Source organism: Mauremys mutica, chromosome 5, assembly GCF_020497125.1.
Source record: "Mauremys mutica isolate MM-2020 ecotype Southern chromosome 5, ASM2049712v1, whole genome shotgun sequence".
Classification (NCBI taxonomy): domain Eukaryota; kingdom Metazoa; phylum Chordata; order Testudines; family Geoemydidae; genus Mauremys; species Mauremys mutica.
Genome location: NC_059076.1, coordinates 17,717,355 through 17,744,092, shown reverse-complemented (window position 1 = coordinate 17,744,092; position 26,738 = coordinate 17,717,355). Strand labels below are relative to the sequence as shown.

The following is a 26,738-nucleotide window of genomic DNA, read 5'->3' as shown; positions in this document are numbered from 1 at the left end:
ACAGGGACTTTTAGTCTCAGACCCATACAAGAAGCTGGGTATACAGCCATGCTATGCACTAGCTAAGGGTGTAATTTATGGGCCCCCCATCCACACAACAAGGTGTAACGTATCCAGGTACCATGCTTTAGTGTGGTTTGGTTCTGCTCAAGCAAGCCAGGAACAGTGCTCTTAGCTTGGGGGCCAGATTCAAAATCCTGATGCAAGCTTATGCCACTCCACGCAGCCAGACTGCTAATATCAGGCCTGCATTTGTCCTCAGGGCAGTTAACACAGCTTGGATAGATCAGTTCTCATTAAGAAAACGAACTCAAAATACGCACTGCTCAGGGAAACAGCTTAAACCTGTCTGTTAATAGCTTGCTGGAACAGTGCTGCTGTCATTTGGACAGGATTTTTAAAAGGTGTAAGCGTAAGGGAAGCTTGCACTTCCGTTGTTACCCGTATGGTAACCGTGCATATACAGAACATCTCATTATCGTGGGGTATCAGGCACCATTCCATCAGGTCTAAACTGCCTTCCTTAAAAAAAAAATCTATATGTAAACACAAATCATATTGGTTTCTTGATCCCCTGCAATTCCTTTAAAATATTTTTGTATTAAACAGTCAGCCATTTAAGTGCATTGCTAGTAATTGTGTGTGTGTGTGTGTGTGTGTGTGTGTTGTTTTAGTTCCTCCTGCAGATGCTGGCTGCAGGGGATGCTAATGGAGCACAAGAGCGGACTTCAAAGGGCTACAAGAAAGAGTCTCTGAAGAGACCCGAGGGGATCAGAGAAGGATCTTCCTCCACAATTGTTAATTAACACAGAGTTCTGACTTTATTCACAAGAAACAGAAGCACTGATGAAACTGCTCCTGGAAGTCCCCAAAATAGTAATCTCAAAGATAGGTTGGTTGTTTCCTTCTTTCGAAATTGCTAGTCAAATACAGTTTAAAGAGAACTACTTGGATTTATGAATTCCAGACACATGCCAGCTGTCCTGGCTGCTCAGCCATGGTACAGGCTGGCTGGGACACCCGGTTACGTACTAGAGATTTCGGCTCGACTCTACTGCACTAATTTAGTTAAGAATCATGGTCTGGTTTGTTACTTGCTAAGTACCAATGTTATGCTCAGTGCTGTGTTGTCCTTTTCCCGCAAGGAGCTTGCAATCCAACAACTAGATAATTTCTTTAGGTGCATAAATGTTACCAATCTAGGTGTCCCCAAGAGGCATAGTGTCTCAAACCAAGTCTACGCTAGAAAAGGTTTGCCTTCAGAGGCAGTGTAGCTTATACCATTCCCCAAGTGAAATAAGCTATACGGCAAAAGCACTTTTATGATACTGTCTATGCTATGGCTTCTGCTGGTATAGAAATTCATTTTAAAAGAAAAATCACCTCCTTTAACCAATGTTGTTATATCAGCAAGAGTTCTAGTGTAGACGTGGCCTCAGAGCAGCGTTTCTTCCCTGATTACTGTTTGCACCAGGCATAGGTACTGGAAGGAGAGGTGCAGGGGGTGCTGCAGCACCCCCAGGTTTTGTGCCCACCGGCCCCGCATCCCTGCCATCTGCCATCCCGGTCACCAGCCCCTGCCACCCGCTGTCCTGGCCACCATCCCTGCTGCCACCCAGGGGCTCCGCTGCCAGCCCTGGGTCCTGCTCAGTGACCCACCCCAGGTTCTGCTCGGCCACTGACCCCATGCCCCAGGGCTCCGCTGCCGGCCCAGAGTCCCGCTCAGCCACTGTCCTCAGGGGCTGCACTGCTGGCCCCAAGGTCTCACCCAGCCACCAGCCCTGGATGCAGGGTCCTGGCCGCTGGCCCCAAAGTCCTGTCCACTGACCCCTGGATCCTGGCCACTGGTCCCTGGGTCCTGGCCGCCAGCCCTGGGATCCTGGCCCCGCATGAGAGGTCTCGGCTGCTGGCCCCCAGCCTGGGCCTTCGCACCCTCCTCTAGCTGTGGACTCAGCCTGCACCGCCTTATCCCGTCTGCGTCCCCCTTCCCGGAGCCACGGCCCTGCTCCTGGCCCCAGCTCTAGGGGGTGGTGAGGGGCACAGACAGGGGCAAGAGGGGTTCAGCTCTGCACCCCCACTCCAAAAACTGTTCTGACGCCGCCGGCACCAGAAGGAGGGGAATGTAGACATTTGTGGCTGGCCTATATGCCTGCAGCTCCCAGTGGGGCAGTGCAGCTCTGCATCACCTCCTGTGTTTTACAGGCACATTAGAGGGAAGCAGAGGAGGGAGAACGAAGGAGGAAGGAATAATTTTGTGAGAGGAAGAAAGCTGGAAGAGCAGAGTAACTGGCTGAGGGGAGCTCTGGGGACAGAGCTGAATGCAGAATGTGCATTACATTATAGTCCCTTAATGTGCTTTTTTCCTTGCAGATTTTTACTGCCATCTGGCCTGGCCAGCCTTGGTTGATCTCTGTTGTCCACACTTGGTTCGCTGCAGTCTGGCAGCGTCTTTGAGGAGCAGGGCCCTATTCAATTAATCTTGATGTACATTTCAGTCTTTACTGCAGATTGTCCAGCCAACCCTGCTTCCAGCTTTGGAATAAGTGTAGATTTCCCTTTACTGAAAGGGTCTCTAAAAAGCTAGCAAAAATCTCTTTGTTAGTCTCAAACTAGTGAGAGCAGCACCACACGGTTACAAATTAGCATGAGGACAACAAACTCACCGCCCTGGAGTATTTAGAGCAGGTGAGCATAGGACGCCATCAGTTTGTTAAAAAGCCAAGCTCTGAATACTTTGTGCAGTGTCTAGGGACAAAAATAGCTCTGGTCAATACATCCCTGTGCATCCTGATACAGAAATTATTGCAAATGGGAGATGCCCTGGAAAAGAACCGTGTCTGATCTTATAGGCCAATGGTAGAGAAGTCAGGAGGGGGCACCACCCACTACAGTGGTGGCAGCATCAGCAGGAAGTCCTGCCTCACTGAATTGCTTAGATAAAGAACAGAGATGGAATATTTTCTTCATGACAATCATGTCTATTACATCAGACACAATTACTCACATATAGCCTAGTCCCACAAGCTACACAGTGATCTAAAGTCTTTGCCAAGCAATGTATCCGCCATCAATGTTCCTCTCCCAAAATTCGCTAGGCAGCACCTAAACGCTTTCCTCCTCTAACACTAACAGAGACCTAGGAGGGCCTGTGTTATAAACAGCCCCAGACTGCTCCTCTTCCCAGCATGTTGTGCTAAGAGGAGATGAACTGTTTCCTCCCTCTTTCAATAGTCAGGGAAGGACCAATCTCTCGGCCTGTTTTCTGTTTGGCTGGTTTGTTTGCTTGGTTGGTGCTTTTTGCCTAAACCCAGGCCACCCCTGTCTGATAACGAGGCCGAGGCCGGGGGAATCTGAGGTCTAGATACCCCTCCTTCAGTCTCAGAGTCCTAAATAAACAATTTGGAGGGACTCAGTCCTGCTTTCTTAAAAATGTGGAGTGAAATCCTGGTGCTATTGAAGTCAATGGGGCCAGGATTTCACCCATGGCCTTTCCTACCTGCCAGGGATGGCTTGCTGTGTTACAAATGCTTATTAAAACAGAAGAGAGGGTCTGAGCATGTAAACCTGCTAGAAAAAGCCTCCTGTTCCTCTTTACTTTGCTTTCCCCCACCCCCCAGATGAGATTCCTCTGTTGGTATTACTGGGTGCCCCAAACTGTGCTTCAGTAGGGATTTGGGGACCTAGGCTCCAGTTCTGCTCCCTTGGAAATAAAAGGGAAAACTCCCATGGACTTCACAGAAGCAGTATAGGGTTTCTAGTGAGTGATGTGGAGGTAACCTAGTGAGTGTGGGCTTGTTGCATGTCTTCTGGGACTGTCCTGTTTACTGAAACCAAATTTGTGCCTTCTTCTAACCCCATTTTATTGGGCATAGTATTCTGGGTGGGTTTTTTACACTCTCTGAGAGCACGTGCTCTCCTCTGGCTGTGTAGCACCAGCTATGAGAACAGTTATTCCTACATTTTCAAAGCATGGCACCAGCTTTTGCCCATGAGACTTGCTGTAAAGTCCACTTGAATCCCCCTAGGAGGAGGGACCATTCTCTGAGCCCAGGTGGGCAGAGACAGACTGTGCCCACCCCTCCCACCGGAAGTTAAGAGGCGGAACAGGAAGTATAAAGGGCAGGTCCTGGACCTCAGTTGGGCGGCAGCTGCCAGAGGAGACAGACACCTCCTGACCATTCCTGAGGCTGGAAACCGAAGAGGAGCCCTGCCGAGCTGAGGGCTGGCTAGAGCTGCCAGCCGACTGAGGCGTCACTGGGACTGCCGCTGGCCATCTACCCTGGAGAAACCGTCAACACCCACGCCTACAGGTACACCCCACGGGGAGGAAGTGGCCCAGCGACGGCCGACTCCAGTGCTGCCTGAAACCTGGTCGGTGTGTTGCGGCCAGGATCCCCACTGACCTCTGCCACTGTTAGGGCCCTGTGCTGGGACAGGGTCTCTCCCTCCCCCCTCGACTTTAGGCCAAGAGGCCTGCATTTATCAGCCACCCCCCCAGAGCCAGGACACCCAACTATTTGGTGCTCTGCACCTGCCTGCTCTGAACGTTTACTGCTCTGCCCCTTATAGCCGGAGCCCCTTCAGACGGTGAGTCCGCTCCACCCCGGAGTCTCACGCCAGCCTTTGCTAACTCCCCAACTGCGGGCAGCGCCCACTAATGTAGTGAGGCAGACTGGCCTCCCACTAACCCAGAGGAGGGACCACCGCTAGCCCACTACACTCTGGCACACAGGAAGTCTGTGGCAGAGCAGGGAATTGAACTCAGGTGTCCCAAGGCCTAGGCTGGTGCCCTAACCACTGGACTGTCCATCCTCAGTCTCATTCAAGTGTGACTCCCAGGCATACCCAAAACTCCCACTCTCTTAAAGGCCTTACTCTGACATATGTTACCACTAGGAATTTGTTGACAGTCAGGAAGGACTACAGTGGATGCTAAGCCCTGCCATGAGACAAGGAATATTGAACTTTTGTAACCCTGACCTTAACAGGTGACTGGAGTCCAGAAATAAAGTTCAGTTTCTTCCCAGTACTTTTGTGTGTCACAAAGCTCCTACATGCTTAATACACTGCCATTAGCAAAGGCCCAGAATCTCACAACAAGATGCTCCAAGTTCCTGTGTCCACATTTTAGCCCCCAAATAAGTGGTCTGGCTTTCAGAAGTACTGCGTACCCAGAAAGTCACTGACGTCAAGAGTGCTTTCTCTTTAACCATGTCAGGACAGTACACTATAGCAATATTTGATCTTGAAGGCTTTCTTCCTCCTTTATGTGTTTTTTATTTCTTAATTAATCTGATGAACTATCTTATTTCATAACGTGGAAAAAATAAAATTGGACATGTATGCCATTTAATGTCAGGCTGTGATATAAATTGGCTCAAAAGGCTATTTTAATCTTCTGTAGCCTCTGATTTTGTTGATCAAGTCTGGGTGCTACAAAGGTGGTTGTCTCGTTGGTAGGGAAGGTGTTTTGGATTTGAAGTGGCAGCCCTGATGACAAGCACTGTTTTGGTTTCTATTTGAAGGCACTCACGCTGTACAGACCCAATATGCCGGCCACACAGTAAGATCCTGCCATTTACAACATGCAGGTAGGTACATGAACAGCAGGATTGGGTCTAAACTGGCTCACAATGGCCCATTCATGCAATGTGTTGAGCACTTTGAACATTCCCACTGATGTAGGCTGGATCTTGATATGATAAAGCAATGGAGCTTCATTGCAGCATTGAAATTCCTTGATGAAAGTGTAAGCATCTAATCAATACATCACAGTGGGTTTGCCTGTAACTACAATTAAGGCTACGATTTAGTCAGGGGTATTTTTAGTAAAAGTCATTGACAGGTCATGGGCAATAAACAAAAATTCACGGGTGTGACCTGTCCATGACTTATACTATAAATATCCCTGACTAAATCTTGGCGGGGGGGCAACAGCACTAGCTACTGGGAGCTACTCCAACAGCACCCGGTGTGGCTGTCCTTGGGGTCCCTGGAGCAGCTGGTCCCGGAGCCAGCTGCTTGGGCGGCCCTGGGATCAGCCACAATAGCCACTGCAGAAATCACAGAGGTCATGGAAAGTCAGGGAATCCGTGACTTCTGCGACCTCCGTGACAGACACGGAACCCTAACTCTAGTCAGTTATTTAGTGCAAATTCTTCTTCTTCACCTGCAAGATTGGAGGAAAACCAGTACAGACCAGACTCTTCCTTTTAATGCCATTTAAATTTCACGCGCAGATAGTTGCAGAAAAATCTATTTAATTACTTTAATCTTGCTAACAAAGCTGAAATCATGGGTACATGGGTCTTGCTCTATTTTGTTGCAACATGAAATATGCCAGGGTTTCTCAGAATAGCCTAGGGATGTTTTCTCAGAATAACCTAGGGATGCAACCAATTTTAATAACAGAGAGGAATGTATCAGCCTTCTCAGGGGTAATGCTGCACACAGTTTATGGACTTTCACACATGACTGCTTAGTGAAAACACAAGGGATGATGCACTCAAATGTGACAAACAGTGCATTGCAATATCAGCCTCTTTGATGGGTGAGAATTCCTTCTACAAACAAGAGAAAGGAATCTAAGTAGGACCCCGTTCTTGCAATCAGATTCGTGCAAGCCCAAATGCTGCCAATGCACCTCTGAATGCAGAATCAGGGCCTAGGCCATTTATTTATTTAAACTGAAAGAAATAATTTGTTCTCCCCAGTGTTGGATGAATTGGAGAAAGCATTAATAATTGTCAGTATGGAAACACAGAGTAGTGAAATATCATTGGTAAGTAGCTCAATCTCGAATATATAGGGAAAGAATAATTTACCATTCCCGTAACACATGGTATTTTGGCACCATTTAAAAATACTCAAGAGCAGCAACATCCTCAGTCTTCTCTAAATATGCAGGGATACACTGAGAATGTGATTTTCAAAGCCACATAAGGGATTAGGATGCCCATTAAAAATGAACAGAAACTGGGTTTCCAAATCCCATAGGCATCTTTGAAAGCCCCATCCTGAATGACCGCCTTCTCAATAATGGCACTGATTTCTATTATGCTCACAGGTGGGAGTGTAACAGTATGGTCTTGTGTTACTTAAAGTTTGTGCATAGGATTATTTTAGATCATTTAAGTGGGGTTTTCCAAAAGAGCACAAACAAGGGGCCATCTCAAATGGCACACTGATATTGTATGTGCAGGAGTGTTGTCCCTCTGGGCTAAAAGGTATTGTATTAACCAAAAAGACCATGACCCTGGAGAAATTGCTTTGGAAAACATAATCGTGGAAAGCTGAATCCAAACACTGGCATGGCATTTGGATGTCACTGTTTCTATATATAGAGAACAACAAATCCTGTCTTTATTACTAGGGCAAAACTCCCACTGACTTTAATGAGACCCTCATCTGAGGCAGGACTGAATGAAGACTGTCCAAGCCAGATCCCCCGCTGGTGTAAGTTCGTGTAGTTCCCTTGATTTCAAGGCAGTTACATTGATTTATACCAGCTGAGGATCTGCCTCACAGTATAGGATTTTGCCCACCATGCATAATTGGCTTAATTATTCAGTTATATTTATTATCACCGGGTGCTATAGAAGGAAGGGGTTACTTTTCACGTAGCTAGCATGTTAACTGTGAGGAGCTGATATTTCAGACTCTGTCTTTCTTACCATGCTAATATAAATGTGTTTTGGTCTGTGGGGGCAGATGACAGTATAACAAGGCACTCTAACAGCAGTGGTTTAATCTAATCAGCGTAGCAGGATTCTGGAGTCAGGGCTGCTTGGACAGTGTTGATCTTCCCGTCATAGAAAAACGGGAAGGTTTTGGTGTAGCATTTGTTCCTGTCATAGGTGTAGCAGGTATCGGAACTGCTGCAGTTGTTGCTCTGCCCAGCAGTCACTATCCGGTCACCCAGCTCCACTTCTGTGGGATCACATTTTTTGCAGCTGGAAGACAGATAGGATGGAATGCATGTTAGTCACTGAAAGAGGCCACCACATGGGAGAGGGCTCAAGCCCTCACTGCTACTTTGGCAGTCACACGTCAGTCGGGCTTTGCTGTCTCTTTAGGCTCTGGAGCAGCCAGGCCCTATCCTGATTTAGCAGCAAATGGGCCAATTCTCTGGCACCAGGGCCCAGCCCCCAAACCTTCAAAAATGATAAGCTTGGTTAGCAGTAAATGTGAGGTTCTTTTTATTTGCTTTCCGGTTTTTGAGTGTGCACTTGGGTAACTTTTTCAAGCTTTTCTCTGCAACCACGAGAGCTAGAAACTCACTTTTGTCTTTAATGAACTCTGGGATTCTCCTGTGATCACATGACTCCAGGAGCTGGGACTTTACTTAAAAGATAAAATATTTCAAGACTCAGGATAAAATCATGAGTTAGAGCAGCAGAGAATTTGACCCAACATCTTAAATGTACGTAGGCTGAATCTCACTCACATTGGATTAAGTCTCAGCAGAGGTGAGATTCCTGCCAGCTTCATCACTGTCTATGCTAGTAGTCAAGGTCCTGTTTTGCCCCATGAGCTCACATGGGTATTGGATTTTAATGTATTGGTGCTATGTGCATCATGGCACTATTTTAAAAAATGACATTTTATGAAGGGATTTGTTTAGTTTCTACATCTAAATTCACCATGGTAAATCCTGAATTTCCTCTCTATAGGAAGGACAGGCGTGTGGTTAAGTCACTGGTGTGGAGGTTGGGGATTCTGTTCTCAAGCTCTGTAGTAGAATTCCTGTAACCTTGGACAAGACACGTAACTTCTGCCTGAATTCCCATATCTGTCTAATGGGATGTGGTGAGGATTAATTCATTGCTGTTTGGACAGTGAGATGGAAGGGCAAAGTGTTCTGAAATTAATGCAGTAAAGAAAATTACTCACAGCTCAGACAGCCGGTAGACAAAAGTGGTTCTCACTGGTGAGGTGGGATCAGAGATGTTCTTTCTGCTCATCAGGGGGACTCTAAGGGGGAAAAAAAAAAAGAACAGGACTATCAAGTGACCACACATTGCTCTGATGAATTCTGCAAGCTCCATAATGTGTCATGATTATTCTGATTCACAGAATCCACGTTTTTATCTTGTTCTGTATTCCGATATTTTCATCTCTTCCCCTTCCACTCCCCGTGAAGTTTCAGATACTTGATCTGTAGAACAGATATGTGTTATACCTGGACTGAGCCTTCACTACCCTCTAGAGCGACAGGGTCTTTCTTGCATCATTGCCAGACACCACCAGGGAAAGACTGGAGGGTGTCAAAGCACTGCACTGTGTTAGGCCACTAGTGAGTGGTGGAACATGTTCCACAAGTGACACTTGCCACAGATGATGCTTTCAGTAATGACATTGTGGCACTGATGTTCCTCCTGCCCTCTCTTGAGCTGGTGGAAACCAGGACACAACACATATGAGACTAGCTCACTTTCAGGTGGGTGGGTGGGTGACTGACTCCCTCACTTTCTTGAAGTGATCTCTTCCTGAACTCCCATGGCTCCAATGCTGCCCTCCTTACTCAGTCAAAAGATCCCTCACTCAGTGGGAGTAAAGAATGCAGAATTAGTCCCTGTGAGCGGACAATTAACTAGCTAATTGCATCATGGGAGTTCGGCATTGGCCTCTCCCAGGGACAAGATCTCAGACTTGCTGGACCAGGGGTCCACTCTGGAATGGCAATCCTATGTTCTGTGCCAGCCAGTGTCCCTAATTATCAGGACAGGAGAAAGGCTACTCTTGTCTCCGTCAGTGTATCTTACAAAGCTACTGTCAACCCTTCAGAAACATTTCTGAGTTGCGTTTTGGACTGATGGACAAAGCACCATGCAGCTGGAATTCAGCAACATGTAGTGTGACATGGGCCATTTTCCACTAGTGTACAGCACTGTACACTACAGGCCATTGGAGCACTAAGTGGGTGTCAATTAAATTGTCATTACTTAGACTATGACACGAAAACCAGGACATGATGAAACCCCTCACGTCCCGTAACTAATATGCTGAAGTAAGACAAAGAAAAGGAACCTGCTGTGCCGTGTCACCTCATCTTTACCTACTTCAAATCAAGCATTGTTTGCCACTTACATGACTCGTATGTTTCTCACCAGGACTTCTTCCTCAGGATTGTCCTTAGAAGGGACAAACTTTGAGGTCACCCTTGCACATTTACACTTGTTATCAACTAGGACACGCTCTTCCGCCTCCTCATCCTCATAACCTGGGAACACAGGATGGGTTTTAAAAGGAGAGAAAAACAAGAGAAAAGAAAATTCTTGCCGGTTCCTGGAATTGACTTACTGTATTTTTCAGGCATCTTATCAACCACTCAGTAATGTACAATGTGGGTCTCCTCTAACATCTGCTCAGTCATTGCAGGCCCTCCTGCAAAACTGAATCCCCCACTGCTTAGCCCCCAAAGTCAGTGTGATCTCCTTCCACCACTTACTCAAACAACTGGGTCTGAAAGGGTTGGGTAGTAGGGAATGAAGCCACAAATTATGCATAGCTGGAGAGGGTCTGAGAGACAAAAGGTGCAGGTTTCCGGTTAAACAGGAGTGCAGAACCTGTGCCAATTTGTGCCAATACCCCAACTTGAGCCAAGGAAGATGTTCTGTTCCACACCAGGCAACTCAAGGGTTGTCTTTTGCTCCTTATGCAGAATACAAAGGAACCACAATGGACCAAGTATGGTCCAAATAACTGTTAAACATAAATAACATGGAAGGCCTAGCCTCATGTATACACTAGCTTCTGAAACAGAAGACCACGAAGGCCAAAAGCTATTTACAAGCTATTTAAAGGGAAACCACTACCCTGCTCTGTGCGCTACATCAAGTTAGCACCAACACAGAGCTCTGCCATCCCAAAACTGCCTGAAGCATGAGCAGTAACAAATCCCACCAGCTCCTCAGCTCCAGTGCTGGGCAGCTTCAGCAGAACCCGTCCTGACTTCATAGTTTCTCCTCCAAAGCAGAGGGAGAACACCGTGGTCAGTGGGGAGTTCCCACTGGCAATTCTGAAACCCTTCAGCTAAAGTTTGGGCATTTTTATAGCTCCTAAGTAGTGACTTTGTCTTTACACAGCCAAATTCACCCATAGCAGAAACAGATCCATAGACTTGACCCTCCAACACTCAGGGCCAATTCTCCAAAGGTAGAAACCAACTTCAGTGCAATAAAACCCCTTGGGTTTGCATGTCCCGCCAGAACTGCAAACCTGCGTGCAGCTGGCGAAATACAGCTGCAGATAACTAGCTAGGTCCCAGATTGTATTTGGGCACCTCTGGAGCATTCACTGGGTTTGAAAGAGGACTCTGGCCATTAAGGCAGGAGCTGCTTGGTTAGAGTCAGCCTCAGGAACCCTTCCCACTCCTGGTTTGTTTGGGATCAGGCAGGAAAATGAAAAGATTCAGATTGTCTGGGTGGGAGGGAAAGCCACTGTAAAAACAAGGACCCAGCTGGGAAGGTTTGAGCCAATGAACAGAGGTGGGTGGGTGAGTTAGGGAATAAGAGTCAGACTGAGATGTGGAGAGAGAAAAGAAATTGCTGAGTAGTAGCACCACCACCCTGAGCTGGCGAGGGACTGAACCTGATTGAGGAGCTGCTTGGAGGAGAGCTGCCAGCTGCTGCAGTGTGCCAAAGGGGACCCTTCCTGACACGTAGCATGGAGTGAGCAGAGCTGAGACCACAGGGCAAGACACACCAATCCATGTCAGCCTCAGAGCGTGCGGACAGGTTTGACTGACCCCAGAGAAGAGAGGTGCAGGACAGGATGGGTGCAGCTGTGTAACTCCTACCAGAGAGCCTGACCTGGGTCTGCTCCTAGGTTAGATACACATGGTGTTGTGTTTGTTAACTTGGTGCTTGTGCCGGGGGTTGACTCCCAGCCTCCTAGGAGGGAGGTTTGTTGCTGTCTGTGCAGAGGCACATGGCTGGGACTTGAGACTCCTCCCCCAACTCTAGGAATCCCTCAACTCACAGACTGCGCTTCCTCACTGAAGCAGACAGACCTCAGATGTGCTAGCTCAAAAATAGCAGCATGGTGGCCACACCAGCACTGCTGGCAGCTTGTATCTGGGGCGCTGGGCAGGTGGGTAGTCAGCCAGCCAGCCCGCCCCTGCTACCACTGGCTACACTGCTATTTTTTAGCGTGCTAGCTTGAGCAGAACTAGCACATGTCTGTCTGTTTGAGCTGGGAAGAAGCTGCAGTGTAGACATATCCCTTTGGTCCCACTTAAGTCTCTATTTGTTCATGAGACTCAAAAGTTCCATAGTCCCGAAGTGGCCCTGTGAATACAGGAGAATTGCATTCTTTGAGTTACCAAAGAGCTGGCTTTCTGCGGGATCTACGTTTTTGCACACACAGTTTTGCACTTGAGTGCACCTGCAGGAACATTATTTGTGCACTGTCACTGGCTCACACAAGTGACAAATTCTATGGGTGGCATGTGCAGGGGATTGTACTCGGTGTGTGAGTGCAAACTTAGAGGCAGCATCTGATTTCAGATGCTAAGAGTTGCCTGGGATTCAGAGCTTCCCATTCCTGCGCATTCCAAAGACTTTCCTTTCTTAACTGCCCTCTGCTGTTTTTAATCCTGACTGAAGCCTCTGCCAGGCCATCCTTCACTAGAAATAAAGGCACTGTTATCTAGTGGCTAGAGCACTTCCCTGGGACTCAGGAGTCCCATGTTCTGTTCCTGGCTCTGCCACTGACCTGCTGCGTAACCTTGAGAAAGTCACTTCTCTATATGCCTCAGTTTCCCATCCTCACCCCTGTGCAGTCTATTTAAACAGTAAGCTCTTTGGGGCAGGTATTGTAGTGAGAGAGAGCACCTAGTGCAGTGGAGCCCCAGCCTACTTAGGGACCTGTAGGCACTAATGTAAGACAAATAATGTAGCTAGAGTATAATTCTGTTTACACTGTACTCTTCTGATGCCACAGTACTTTCATATTCCCTTACTAAGGCCCAAAATACAGAACTCCATAATCGTGTTTGACGTATAACTATGATTCAGGTTTCATGGCCCTTTCCCTTCTCTGCTCTCTGCCCCCTCCACAATCTAGTTAACTGGTGAAACAAGAATCCTTTTCTCTGAAAGAACAGAGCCTTCCTGTGTCTCTGCCTCAGTGATTCTTGATCTCTTTTCAGATTTCACCTCTAGAGCCTTTTCTTCTCCCTCTCCATCTCCCTCTGCTGTTTCGTAACTGTATTATGTATTGCGTATGTAACTGTCCTCTCCAAGGATTTGCTCCAAAGGCCATTGAAGGAAGTCAGACTCCCACTGGCTTAGCCAGGCATTGGATCAGGCCTAATTCTGTAACTATTATCTTCCTAAACGTTCACTAAAGACTATTACGGTACACTAAAAATAATGGGACAGATTCATCCCTGGTGCAACTCCATTGACTTCACTTATAATAATAATAATAATAGCGAATGTAATTATATTTAATAATTGCTCTATAATTTTTGTAAAATTTAAAACCTCTTATAAATCACAAAAGTGAAAAGACACCATCATCCCCGGCTCTTCAGCTCTATAATAATGTCTCCATGTCCCGGTGGAGCAACAAAGACTCCTTAGGAAAAGCAAAGTTTAGCAGTGGTTAAATAGCGCATTGGGAGAGCTACTTATGATGCCTGGAGGTTGGATAAATCTATTCTGCATGTGGCTGCGTGTAAAATGGATTTTCATGAGAAATGTCTCACTTAACATTGGGTTGTCATGTAAAATGCCATGATATTTGGATGTGGCATTCAATAAAATCAATAAATAATCATCTGCAGCACATTAAAGAAACAAAGAAATTGCAAAATGGCTGCTCCCACACTGCTGAATTTTAAACCGTTTCCATTATTAAAGCAAGAATAAATTCAATTAGACACAAAATGGAGTCATTTAAAAACAAATGGGCCAAATTATGCTCCCAGAGAGGCACTTAGCTCACATACACCTCACTGTGAGTTGCACACACATTAGAGGCTGTAATAATTACAATGAGAAGAAGCAAGTTCAGCTCTCAGTTGACCTGGTGTATATTTGACAATCGACCACTGTCACCGATTCCTGTACACTTCTGCAGCCAAATTCTGCACTCAGCTACATCGCTATGAAATCAATACTTTTAAAGACGTTATAAATTATGCAAAATGTAGCCCTTAATGTTATCAAGATTAGAGAAAATGCAGGATGTAATGGACCCTGGCGGTGTACTGTTCCAGTTAACAGCAGAATAGAATACAAAATAGAATTTGACCCAAATATACCTCTGGTGTAACTCAAGTTACACCACTGTATAAAAAAGTCACATCAAAATAGTCAGTATGTACTACCTGTCAACCATTTTTACTATTCTCTATGGACAAGATTCTTATCTCACTTAGACCAGTGTAACCCAGGAATATCTCCATTTAAATCAGCAGAGTTACGTGGTGTAAAATTATAATGAGATCAGAATCCCCTATTGTAACAGCCAGATTCACTCAGAAAGAAGTGTTTAGAAGCCTTTAATTCTAGCTAGGCAAAGTCAGTCTTGTGAGTTTCCTGGGTAGGAGGAAGAGAGAACACTTGGACTTTCAGCTCATTGATGCAGAACCTCTGATTAAAAGAGGAGTTCTCAAACTGGGGGTCGGGACCCCTCAGGGGGTTGTGAGGTCATTACACGGGGGGTCGTGAGCTGTCAACCTCCCCCTCAAACCCCGCTTGCCTCCAGCATTTATAATAGTGTTAAATATTTTTTTAAAAATCAATTTATAAGGGGAATCGCACTCAGAGGCTTGCTGTGTGAAAGGGGTCACCAGTAGAAAAGTTTGAGAACCACACAGCTAATACTAAGGCATTCCTGAGTAGCTAGCGATCACTCTCTTAGCATTGCAATAGGGATTTTTCAAAACAGCACTCTTTGGGTGCAGAGACAGACAAAGGCCCCGAATCAAGTCCGGTAAAGACTGATTTCAGTGAGTGTTGAGTCCGGACCTAGCAGAGGGAGGCTTGTCTTGCCTGCCTATTAAGATCACTGATGCCAGGTGGCTGTTCAGCCGAGCTACCCAAATGCAAGTTTATATTTAAGCATCATTTATAATGGTCTTCATTTCATTTTACACCTACCTGCCACAAGAGCAGCCCCCAAGAAAACTGCCAGGACTCCCCACAGTAACAAAGAGGTCTTCATCCTGCCTTCCCTTCTTTTGAAGAACTTGAGTTTAGAGGAGTGTCATCTGCCTATAAGGGTGTGTGCAAATGATAGAGCTATTTGTTTCCTAAAATAACAGCCCAGAGTGCTAGCTCTCTAACACCGCTGTAAGATGTGGTTGGGCGTGTTGAAACCAGACACTGCAATTGGTTTAATGCTCAAGTGAAGATTTTGGTTCTTTCAAAGATCTACTGATGGGTAGAATCATTGCAGCACTTTTAACTCGGTGTGCTGCCAAGCAAGCAGTAGGACAGCAAAGGATCCCAAAGGGCCACCAAATTATGCTGGCGCTAGGGCCAGGATGGATCATGTTCATTCCTAGACCAGTGACACATTTACAGGCAGTTACTCAGAGGGCTAGGAATGGGTGGGGGGCGGGAGTGATTCCCAGATTGACAGTGGAACACCACTCTTGCTTCTAGTCCTGAGATGTCCTGAGAAATCTGACTTTAAAATCACGTGTTCAGGCTACTATTCTTTGTACTGTAGTAGCAGCTGGAGGATTCAGGCTCAGAGCCCCATCGTACTTGGGCACTGTGCAGACAGGGGCGGCTCTATGTATTTTGCCACCCCAAGCACGGCAGCCAGGGAGCCTTTGGCGGCGTTTCTGCAGGAGGTCTGCCGGTCCCGCGGATTCCGCGGCGGTTCAGCGGGTGATCTGCCGGTCCTGCAGATTCCGCGGCGGTTCAGCGGGTGATCTGCCGGTCCTGCGGATTCCGCGGCGGTTCAGCGGGTGATCTGCCGGTCCTGCGGATTCCGCGGCGGTTCAGCAGGTGATCTGCCGGTCCTGCGGATTCCGCGGCGGTTCTGCGGGTGATCTGCCGGTCCCGCGCCTTTGGCGTACCCGCCACCGAATTGCCACCAAAGCCATGGGCCCTCCCGCAGAAACACCGCCGAAGGCTCCCTGACTGCCGCCTTCATGGCGACTGGTGCACACACCCACCCCCCGGCTTGCCGCCCCAGGCACGCGCTTGCTGCGCTGGTGCCTGAAGCCGTCCCTGTGTACAGATACATAAGGAGAGCTAGTCCTTGCCCCAGAGAGTTTGTAATCTAAATAGACAAGATGAAGGATAAACAGAGGTGAAGTGACAGAACTGGAAATAGAACTCAGGTTTCCTGAATCCCAACCTGGTGCTTTATCTGCCCCAGAGCACTGCCTCTCTGCCAAGGCAAGCTAAGAGATGAGTAGGCATTAGTAGTTGTACCTTGCCTTGCCTGTTAATGTCTGCATAGGCAGACTGGGGAACCCCTGTTCCCTTCTGATGCCTCCACAGGATACCAATGCACCTCAGTTACGGGCTGTATATCCCATGATCAGCTCAGTGATGGGTGTAATTTCAATGGGTGACTTTATGACGACAAAAAGAACAGGAGTACTTGTGGCACCTTAAAGACTAACAAATTTATTTAAGGTGCCACAAGTACTCCTGTTCTTTTTGCGGATACAGACTAACACGGCTGCTACTCTGAAACCTGTCTTTATGACGACAGTGTCCATCTCCTCTCCAGCACCCCCATTCCACAGAGAACAGAGGCACAAGGAGACTTAGGGTATGTCTACACTACCTGCCAGATCGGCAGGCAGCAATCGATCCAGTGGGGATCGGTTTATTAGTCTAGACGTGATAAATCAATCCCCGAGCGCTCTCCCGTTGACTCCTGTACTCCACCGAAGCGAGAGGCGCAGGCGGAGTCGACAGGGGAGTGGCAGCAGATGACTCACCGTGGTGAAGACACCACAGTGTCGATCTAAGTACGTTGCTGAAGTTGCGTAACTTACATCGATCCCCCCTCCCCAGTGTAGACCAGGCCTAAGTGACGTGTCCAACCTCATTTCATCCACAGGTCTCAGAGCATCTTACAAAAGAGATGGTAAAAATTATTCCCACACCTCCACTTTACAGAGGGCAAAAATGAGGCGCAGCAAAGCAAGTGAATGATAGAGACATGAACAGCACACCGTCAAATCTCTTCACTCCCATTTTAGGCTGTACCCACCTGACCTTGCTGCCCGGGAGATCTAGATGTAGTGTTTGTGAATGGAATGTGTCTTGGACATATACTGCCCCTACGTAAGATAACTACTCACATGCTCTCTTCCCCCACTGTACATCTTACTAACTGTGATCCGGATCCTGTACCTATTAGAGTCAATGGGAGTTTTGTCATTGACTGTAAGAGGGGCAGGATTGAACACAGATGCGTCTTGGGACACTGAAACAATGCAAAGATCATTTGTACTGGATTAACAAGTATCTTTATGCAATGTTTCTCCAACGGGGGGACAGGCGGTTGTCAGTCACAACTTCCATTATCATTTGATTTTGTCACAGTTCTTTTGGCTTAATCCCGCTGTGTCTCAGATCTACGCAGCCCCCAGTACAGTCAGTGGGGCTGCCTGTCTGTAAAAGCAGAAGTTGCTCTTCCGTCTCTTCTTCTGTATACCAAGATATCTAGAAAGCATTTCTATCTAGATGTTATATGGCACTTTCTTATGCTATGGCTGTCGGATGCATGCTGAGCTCCACCTTTAGCACAGGTTTAAAAATAAGCTTGAGTTAACCATGAGGGAGTTTCTGTTCGCCAACTGCTATTTGTTTCGGTCATTTGTTCCATAATCCAAAGATAGGTTTAAAAAAAAAGAAAACGAAAGCAGCAGAAAGCAGAATATGCAAAGGAGGCTGATTCTGGCCAGCTCTGCCTATGCAGGAGGGTTTAATTAAAAAAAAATCAAAGCTCAACATCCAGGAATATTTTAGAACTATGTAGTCCCCAAGGACAAAATTAGGTGCTGATTTACATCCTGGGTGAGCCTGTTGAGTTCAGTAGGCAGCACCCCTGGAAATCAGGCCACATATTTAGGAGCCTAAAGATGGATTTAGGACGCTAACTTTAGGCACCCTGGCAAATTACATTCTTGAGAGCCTGATCTTGACTGCATGCATACCCTCCTCCCCTGCACACTCAGATTGGACCCTTATTTTGGCATTAGACTGTTTCATCTGCATGCCAGGCACTTTACTTTTTAAGTATTTACTGGTATCCTAACAGCTTTGCCTCTGAAGTGAGGGATGTGATTATAGGAGAGTCTCAGCTTTAATTTTTTTTTTTAATTAAAGTTTCCAGCCTTCAGGGTTGCAGCAAAAATCTTTAAAACATGAGCCCTAAAGGATCAAGAAGCAAAAAGGCAAATACAATGAACCCAACCTTTATTGATTTATTTTTTTTAAAAAACCCTCAAGATTTTGGAAGCCTGACTCACGATTTTTGAGTTCCTGGGATTGGCAGTATTGCAGCGTGGGCCTTATAGGGCCTGGCTTGCTCCCACTAAAGCCAGAGAGTGAAATCCAGGCCCCCGCCCATTGACCCATCCTGATCATTGAAGTCAATAAGAGTTTTGCCATTGACGTCAATGGAGCCAGACTTCACCCCCTGGTTTGCTTCTGACTTCAGTGACGGAAGGCTCAGGCTCACAGCTTTTTTGTCAATAGGGCCTTGGTTCTATGCAGGCTGTAAGAGGAAGTCCCCAGGCCCAAGCACAGCCGCATGGGACCCACACTGATCATGGCACGGGCATGGTGAAAGCAGGGGCTGCTCAGCAGCTGTTCCTCCACCCCACCGTGAGTGTAATTGGGCAGGAGCGGGTGGGTTGGAGAGAGGTCAGAGCCTTGGCTCCATGCCCCTCGATGTGCCAGTCAGTGAGCTGGCCTGGTGCGAGAGAGGAAATAAGCAACACCTCAGTTCATGGTGCTGCCACCTCCTCCGCACTCCAAGCAAGAGGACTCCATCGCAACTGCACCCCCGGGACGCTTGCCAACCCTTACTTGGGAAAGTGAGCATGTGAAAAAAGGATGATAACAGAAACTGTTTTGCAACCTTAACTACTAGCATCCACTATCGTTATTAGACGTAAGAAGAAGATGGGAACATTTAGCTGGTGGCAAAGTGGGGTGTAAATCTACCCCACTTTAGCCTGCCATGCATTAACTGTGTGTATGGACCCCGCTGCCACGCACGGCAGCTCCTTAGTGCATGGCAGCTACCTCACTTTGAAACAGGGCTAGATCAAAATCCACGAAGGAAGTGTTAGCACATGTCAGCAGGGTCCGCACAGCCAATCAGTCAGTGGCAGCTAGTGTGGGTTAGATTTACACCCCTGTTTACTAGCCATTAAATGTTTGTGTAGACAACCGCTGAGTGAAGGCTGGAGTGTCAACCTGAATTTTCAGCCTTAAATCTATATTACTGAATCTTCTTGCCATCTAAGTCAACTTTAATGTTAGTTTGAAAGGTCTCTTGTTTTCCCCCCTGTGGTTAAATATTTATATTAATAAGAAAAGCTGCACCTGTTCCGTGGTTTGGTTTTTAAACAAACTAGCACCTGCGCTTGTTTCACATAGAACTGTTGCTGGGTATGGTATATGTCAGCTTAACTCACCAGATCAGTGTTTCTGAGTGCATCAGACATAATTTACTATGACTCATTCTGCCATCTGCCATGCCTTTCCGCATTGGTTAATGACAGAATCACTTCAGTCAGTTTGTGTTTGATTCCCTCCCACCCCTTTCAAAGGGTGGGAGAGTAGATTAGCTGCCTCTCATGACTGAGAGTGGAAACTATAAAAGGAAACATTCAGGTAGACAAAAAGGAAAATAAAGATGGCTTAAAAATTGCACAGGCTAAGAGCCACATCCTTCACTGGTGTTAATCAGCATAGCTGCATAGACTTCAATGGAGCTGTGCCAATATACACCCACTGAAGAGCCAGTCCCAAAACAGAACTTGTTCAAACAGTGTAGCTAAAGTACCCACTGAAGGAGTCTGGGCACCGCCCATGGAATGCCATTTAGGCCCACTGCATTACCCAGTTATGCCAGATTTTAGACACTGTTGTATTTTGTAAATTACATAATACAAACAATGGGCCTAATCTGGCATAACTGCTGAAGTTAGTTATTCTAGGTATTCCTCTAAGCGTATGCGCAATGTACTCCAGGTGGTTGTGACCAGGATTCATCATCACTGAATTTGGCCCACTGGTTGCATCATTGGCTTTCCCGGCCTGGGCCGGATACTGACGGGGGAGCGTGACATGAACATTGATCCGTGCTCCCCATTCTAGGTATTAATTTGTTCTAGTGCCTCTGCAGGCGTCCCCTTGGCAGGCTATGATCTCACGGGCTCTCATAAGCTAAGCACTGCTGGGTCTGGACAGCATTAGGATGAGACCTCCAGCACCAGAGAGGAAATATCAGTGTTGCAGAGGTAGTGTAACAGGTGCTGGCAGAACTTGGCCCTGCATAGGGATGGGGTGCTATCCTGATGGAGGTGCTTTCTTTCAGATGAGAGGTAAAATGGGGATTCTGATCTCTCATGACAATAAAGGTCCCATGGTACTTTCACAAAAGTAGGGATATTTTTTGGCCAAAGTCCAGCCCACAGTTGCTTATAGGCATCCTCCTAACCAGTCTCTGCCATCTCAACTGGATGCAGTATGCTTCTCCACTCCTGTCCTACACTGCTGTGCTTGCTTTGCCAGGTGGAGGGTAAAATTCACCTCTGTGCATGGGTAGCACAAGGCCTATGCACCACTTACATCTCCGTTAGGTCCCCAGAATAAGGAGGCCTCCGGAAACAGTCACTAATGAACATTTTCAACCAGTGAAGGATTGTGTGCTAGGTGCTGTAAAAAAGAAGTGAAGAGCTAGAGAGGGATGGCTTTCAGGACACTGCTTCCTGACCTGCACTCGGCCCCTGTCTCCCTACTTCAGCTACTCGCAGGATCCTCTCTGCACCTCTTTTCACGTAGCTTCCTCCCTCCCGCAGCTCATCTGCAAGGGACCCTATCCTGCCTACCTTTAAGGTTCTATGCTGCTTGCAGCAGACTTGAATATGCATTCTTTGTTATTCCCCTTCCCCAGCCTCTGTCTCCTTATCTCTGTCCCCTTTTAGATTGTGAGCACCTTGGTGAAGGACTGCCCCTTCTTGAATGTTTGGAAACCACTTAGCATGTAGTGGATGCTACCATAAAAATGAAAGCTTGATATATGCATGCAGTGCTGCAGGAAATCCAACATGCACAATTCTTCTCTCGCACAAGTTTTACCACTTCACTCCATTGACTTCCATGGAGGTACTCCTGACTTACACCCATGTGCAGTGAGATGCAAAGCAGGCCCATAATGCATTAAGGCACCTTTGGCAATGGCCAGTCCTAACTTCTCCATAGCTTACAGCATTTGACAAAGAAAAGCAACAACATGTTAGGTGAGTTACAATTTGAGAAAATAAAAATTCCTAAGAGGTCAACTTTATGTAATAGTTGCTGCTTGTTTCCACTAGTACCTATAGTGTGCTAGGTGATGTACAAATATAAATGAAGGCACAATCCCCAAAGAACAAAATCTACTACCCGAGAGCTCTAAGAAGGTGCATATACATACAGAAAAAAACATAGAAAGGAAAACTTGAATTGCAGGGAACGGGGGTCTTTGTAATGGGCAAGAGGTCAGGACAGTTCTTGTTTTGTCCCTCCTATATGTCCAGATAATTTTTCTAGTATTGTCTTGTCTTTCCTGTGGTCTCCTAGAGTGTGAGACATTTTGGCAGTCTGGTTACAGGGAACCTGGTAGTGAGCAGTTTCAGTCAACACGCAGCCAGATGCCAGGTGCACTTCAGATCTTCCTCTTTCTGTTAGGCTAAATCCCGGGGAGCTATTGCAATGGTTGTTACCAAAAAGGCATCTAAAAAATGAGCATGTACTTTTAACACCAAGGGGAGGAGCTCATTTCCTCTTCAAAAATCCCCCTCCACGTGGCAGCATTCATTACGGATCCCTGCAGGGGCTGAGAAATGCTAGCCTAATAACAGCACAGAGCTGCCAGCTCTAACCACAGTTGAGCCTTTTTAGATCAGTCATTCTGATTCAAAAGGATTCCTTTTATAATAATGGTGTCAGTTACACTCCAGAGCAACCTGATAATGATTCCGTACCTGATCCAGTTACTACTCATCCAGCAGAGATGAAGTTTAATTTCAAGACATTATAAAACCTTAACTGGAGAATCAGCATTTCATAATGCTTTCTTAGAGTTTGTGTCACGGATTCTGCCCTAAGGGAATACAGCTTATTATTTGCATTGTGGTAATGCTTGGGAGCCTCAGTCCGCACCCAGGACCTTGTTGTGCTAGGTGCTGTACAAACAAAGAAGAAACAGAATGCCCCTGCCCAAAGAGTTTACAATCTACGGAACCTTCTTTAATATGCAACTGTAGGGCCATATGTTTAAAATATGGTCTTGAATATTGTGTGTAACTTACGCACACACATATGTAGCTGCAGTCACTACACTGGCATTCAGTTACTTGACACATGAATGCAAAACCTGCACATTCAGTCAAATTTTAAAGCTGGGCCGAAGCCATCTGAAAATTTGACACACCCCCCACCCGCTTGTCCACCAGATGGAGAACATATATAATAGAACGGATTAGCCAGTTAGTGACATCCCTGCATGGTGTCTAGGCTTACTGAGGGCCAAAGCCTGCTTGTATTACTTAAACACAAAGCGTCCTATTGACATCCCTGGATCTACTCATTTGAGTAAGATGAGCAAGATTTAGCCATGCCCATTGTCACGGGCAAGACTCAAACCAGGGCCTTCATAGCATGAAAGCAGCTTTCATCAAGTGCCCTTGGGCCAAACTGGACCATTCCTCTGGCCAAGTCAGGAGGTAAATCACTCAGAGTCCTGCTTTCCTTATCTTACAGCAGTGTCTGATTTTTAAATGAGCTGTCATCTTCTAACCAATTTTCCACCGAGGGGAATGGGAAACTCAGCTCAGATTTGAACTCTGAATTCACCATTCACAACTAGGGAGGACAAACCCAGAGAACTCTGGCTTCTGTCTACAACTTTCATTGAAGCTGAACACTAATCAAAACCTTTCCCCTTTGCTCAAAAGAGTGAGTCCTAGACCACAGGCCTTTTCTGAACTTGTAGCACAACACAACGATGTTGTACTGCAATATTACAGTGCTACATGAGCTGAACCTCCAGTATGAATGATGGAATGATAACTGCAGCCAATTCATTTTCTCACCCCTACTGTTCATCTAGTGCTATTTCCCTCTGAAATTAATGCATACCAGTACTTTTCAGGAGAAAGGAGGGTAAGATAGTGGCAAAGAAACCAACTATTCAACCATAATGAATAGCTTCATGCAGCTACAAATTGAACATAGATTAGATGTGGCTGACTGCTGTGTATCTGGAATACAGAAAGCATGTGAGTGGTGCTCTGCTGAGAGATTTGAATTTATTCCTTATTCACTTAAGCTGGCAAACACAAGCAGAAGTTACAATAATGTCTTAAATATCACATCTGGAAGTGGCTTTACTTCATCAGCTTGGTTTCACTAGCAATGGCGATGGTAGCTAACACTAAGTACACTTGATTGTATCACTTGACATGTTGAAAGTACTTTGTGCTGCTATGATGGAGATGCCTTAATGACAAAGTAGCTGCCAATTTCTTCTACAGTACTCTGCAATGTCATATTGATTCTACATCATTTCATTGGTTTGTTTTTTTTTTTGCACCATCTGTTACAATTATGTCTCATTTTTTGCTTTTCCTTAGAATATTTTAGTCTCATTATTACATCTTGAAAAAGTTTGAATTTACTCTCTCATATCCATACACATTATTGGAGTAGCATAGTGTTAATAAGGATAGAAAACACTCCTGGGCCAAATTTATCCCCATGGTAATCTCATTGAAGTCAGTGTTTTCCACATTGATTGAACCACCTTGACCAAATCTGGAAATACACAAACTCTGTTTCTAGTATGAGATCTTTGTTATTAATTATACTTAGGACTCCTACTAGGTCTGTAGCTCTCACAGCACTACACAAAGGAGTGCAAGTGTTATCTTTATTTTACAGCTGTGGCTACCTAGAGCAACGGAGAGATTTATCCAACATCACACATTGTGGCAGGGCTGGGAATAATTTTTTTTTTTTTTTAATAAAAAAAGCCTCCAGGCTCCCAGGCCTGTCCCCTAGCCACTGAACCAGCTTCTCTCCTCTTCTTTTGCTGTTGCATTTTGTTAGCCAGCTCTACACGGACTAAGAAGTGGGGGGAAGGTGATAAACGGCTGTGGCCTTTTCAAATCTTCCGCATTCAAAAGGCGTCTTCACAGGCAACAACAGGCCCGTCTCCCGGGAGTAAAGGCCCCAGACTGCCGTCCGCGGGCGGGCCAATGGCAGAAGGGCGCTAGGCCCTGTAGGAGAACGCGGGGCAGCCGGAAGTAGGGAAGGAGATCGCGGCGGCACCACACTAGAGGCCGGCAGAGAGGAACAGCATCACTGAGGCACACGCTGCGCTACCGGAAGTGGCCGGAAGAAGGCGAGTGGTGACGACGGTAATCGCTTTGGCTCAGGGCCGGCAGTCGGAAGTGGGGAAGGGAATGGCGGTGGCGCACGCTGGGCCGGAGCCGGAAGTGGGGAGGCGAATGGCGGTGGCGCACGCTGGGCCGGAGCCGGAAGTGGGGAGGCGAATGGCGGTGGCGCACGCCGGGCAGAAGCCGGAAGTGGGGAGGCGAATGGCGGTGGCGCACGCCGGGCCGGAGCCGGAAGTGGGGAGGCGAATGGCGGTGGCGCACGCCGGGCCGGAGCCGGAAGTGGGGAGGCGAATGGCGGTGGCGCACGCCGGCCGGAGCCGGAAGTGGGGAGGAGAATGGCGGTGGCGCACGCCGGGCCGGAGCCGGAAGTGGGGAGGCGAATGGCGGTGGCGCACGCCGGGCCGGAGCCGGAAGTGAGGAGGAGACGCGCCGGGACCGCGCACACGCGGGCTGCACGCAGCATGGGGAGGCCGCGCCGGGCCGCCCCGCGCCGGAGGCTGCCGAAGGCGGAGGAGGATGATGCCGGGGAGGAGCCCGCCGGGCCTGAGCCGGGCCCGCTGGCCTCGCAGCGCTTCACGGACGAGGTGGACGATTTCCACGAGGCGCAGTTCGAGGCGGTGATGGGGGCGCTGGGGAGCGAGGAGGAGGCGGAGGAGGAGGAGAGCGAGGAGGAGGTGCTGGGCCTGCAGCTGCCGTCGGAGAGCGAGGAGGAGGAGGAGGATGGGGATGATGAAGATGATGATGGGGATGATGGGGACCTGTCTATGCACAGTGACCTGGAGGAGCCAGTCAGGGGCTCCGACCTCCCCCACGAGCTCTCCTGGGGGCAGCGCAAGCAGGTCTATTATCAGACAGACTACGGGGCCGCTGCTGGCTCGAAGAACAAGCAGAGTCGCGAGGAGGCCGAGGCCGAGGAGCTGGAGGAGGAACAGGAGGCTCAGGCCATCCAGAAGCGTCTGGCGCAGGCCTTGGGCGAAGACGACTACGGGCTGGACCTGGTGCAGGCCTACGCTGATGAGCAGCGCAGCACCCAGCTGCTGGAGACCGGGCCGAAGATCGCCAAGGATTTGAAGACGCTTTCCAGAAAAGAGCAACTGAAGCTGCTGAAGCAAGAGTCACCCGAGCTGCTGCAGCTGATTCAGGACTTTGAAGCCAAGTTAACTGAGCTCAAGGATGAACTGGATCCACTCATGCACATGGTCCGGAATGGGATCATCCCGAAGGGAAAAGGTAGCCGTTACCTGCAGACCAAATATCATCTCTATTTGAATTATTGCACCAATATCAGCTTCTACTTGGTTCTGAAATCAAAGAGGATTCCAGTTCAGGGCCACCCTGTTATTGAAAGACTGGTTGCTTACAGAAATTTAATCAATGACTTGGGGATTGTGGATGAAAAGTTATCATCAGAAGTCCAATGGCTCCTTAATGAGCTCCACAATACTGAGAGAAATGATGTAGGAGGAAAGAAGAAACCCACAATGCTGCTTCAGAGAACTGTTAATAAAAATAAACCAAAATCTGTTCCTAAGATTTCTACTGTTGAGGCTGCTGCTAAGGAACCAAGAGATGATTCAGACTTAGATGAAGAGGCTGCCTTGAAATTTTACAGGGAGATGGAGGAGAAGATGAAACTCAAGAGGAAGAGAAGAGAAGATCAGAATGCTCTGGAAGAGGAAATGGTTCTTGAAGAAGATCCAAATAAAAAGAGAGGTATAACATATCAGATTGCCAAGAATAAAGGTCTTACACCCAAGAGGAAGAAGATTGATCGTAACCCAAGAGTCAAGCATCGTGAGAAATTCAGGCGTGCTAAGATTCGTAGAAAGGGCCAGGTTCGCGAGGTTCGAAAAGAAGAGCAAAGATATGGTGGTGAACTGTCTGGCATTCGTGCTGGAGTTAAGAAAAGCATAAAGCTTAAATGATTCCCTCTGCGATTTGTGGACCTGAAGATAGTGGATGTGAACACAATAAATCATTTCTAAATAGAACATTGTGGGTTTTTAAATACTTATTAATGTAGAAAGTATGTGTGTGTGTGTGTATATATATATTTTAACAGAATGTACAACCAGCCCTTTAATTGTACACCACTCTAAAAATAACCCTGAACACTCACTCCTGTGTACAG

General features: G+C 47.2%; 3 protein-coding genes across 8 annotated transcripts in view; 2 read left to right on the top strand and 1 right to left on the bottom strand.

The window, feature by feature from the left end:
- Positions 1 to 5,519, top strand: part of LOC123371293 (protein FAM47E-like) — a 53,626-nt gene extending 48,107 nt beyond the window's left edge. For all 6 annotated transcript variants that reach the window (XM_045018718.1, XM_045018720.1, XM_045018717.1 and 3 more), the window contains one exon: positions 675 to 5,519. In XM_045018718.1, coding sequence (XP_044874653.1) covers positions 675 to 806 — 132 coding nt within the window. In that variant the 3' untranslated portion in view covers positions 807 to 5,519. The remainder of the gene's footprint in view (positions 1 to 674) is intronic.
- An 852-nt stretch (positions 5,520 to 6,371) lies between these two features.
- JCHAIN (joining chain of multimeric IgA and IgM) lies at positions 6,372 to 15,269 on the bottom strand. Its single transcript, XM_045017328.1, has 4 exons — positions 15,114 to 15,269; positions 10,090 to 10,222; positions 8,893 to 8,973; positions 6,372 to 7,952 (listed from the first exon to the last, which is right to left on the bottom strand). The coding sequence occupies exons 1-4, from the start codon at positions 15,175 to 15,177 to the stop codon at positions 7,751 to 7,753; spliced, it is 480 nt and encodes a 159-aa protein (XP_044873263.1). The 5' UTR covers positions 15,178 to 15,269; the 3' UTR covers positions 6,372 to 7,750.
- Positions 15,270 to 24,971: 9,702 nt separating this feature from the next.
- Positions 24,972 to 26,598, top strand: UTP3 (UTP3 small subunit processome component). Its single transcript, XM_045017442.1, has one exon. It carries the CDS (start codon positions 24,988 to 24,990, stop codon positions 26,530 to 26,532), a length of 1,545 nt encoding a protein of 514 aa, XP_044873377.1. The 5' UTR covers positions 24,972 to 24,987; the 3' UTR covers positions 26,533 to 26,598.
- The last annotated feature ends 140 nt before the right edge of the window (positions 26,599 to 26,738 follow it).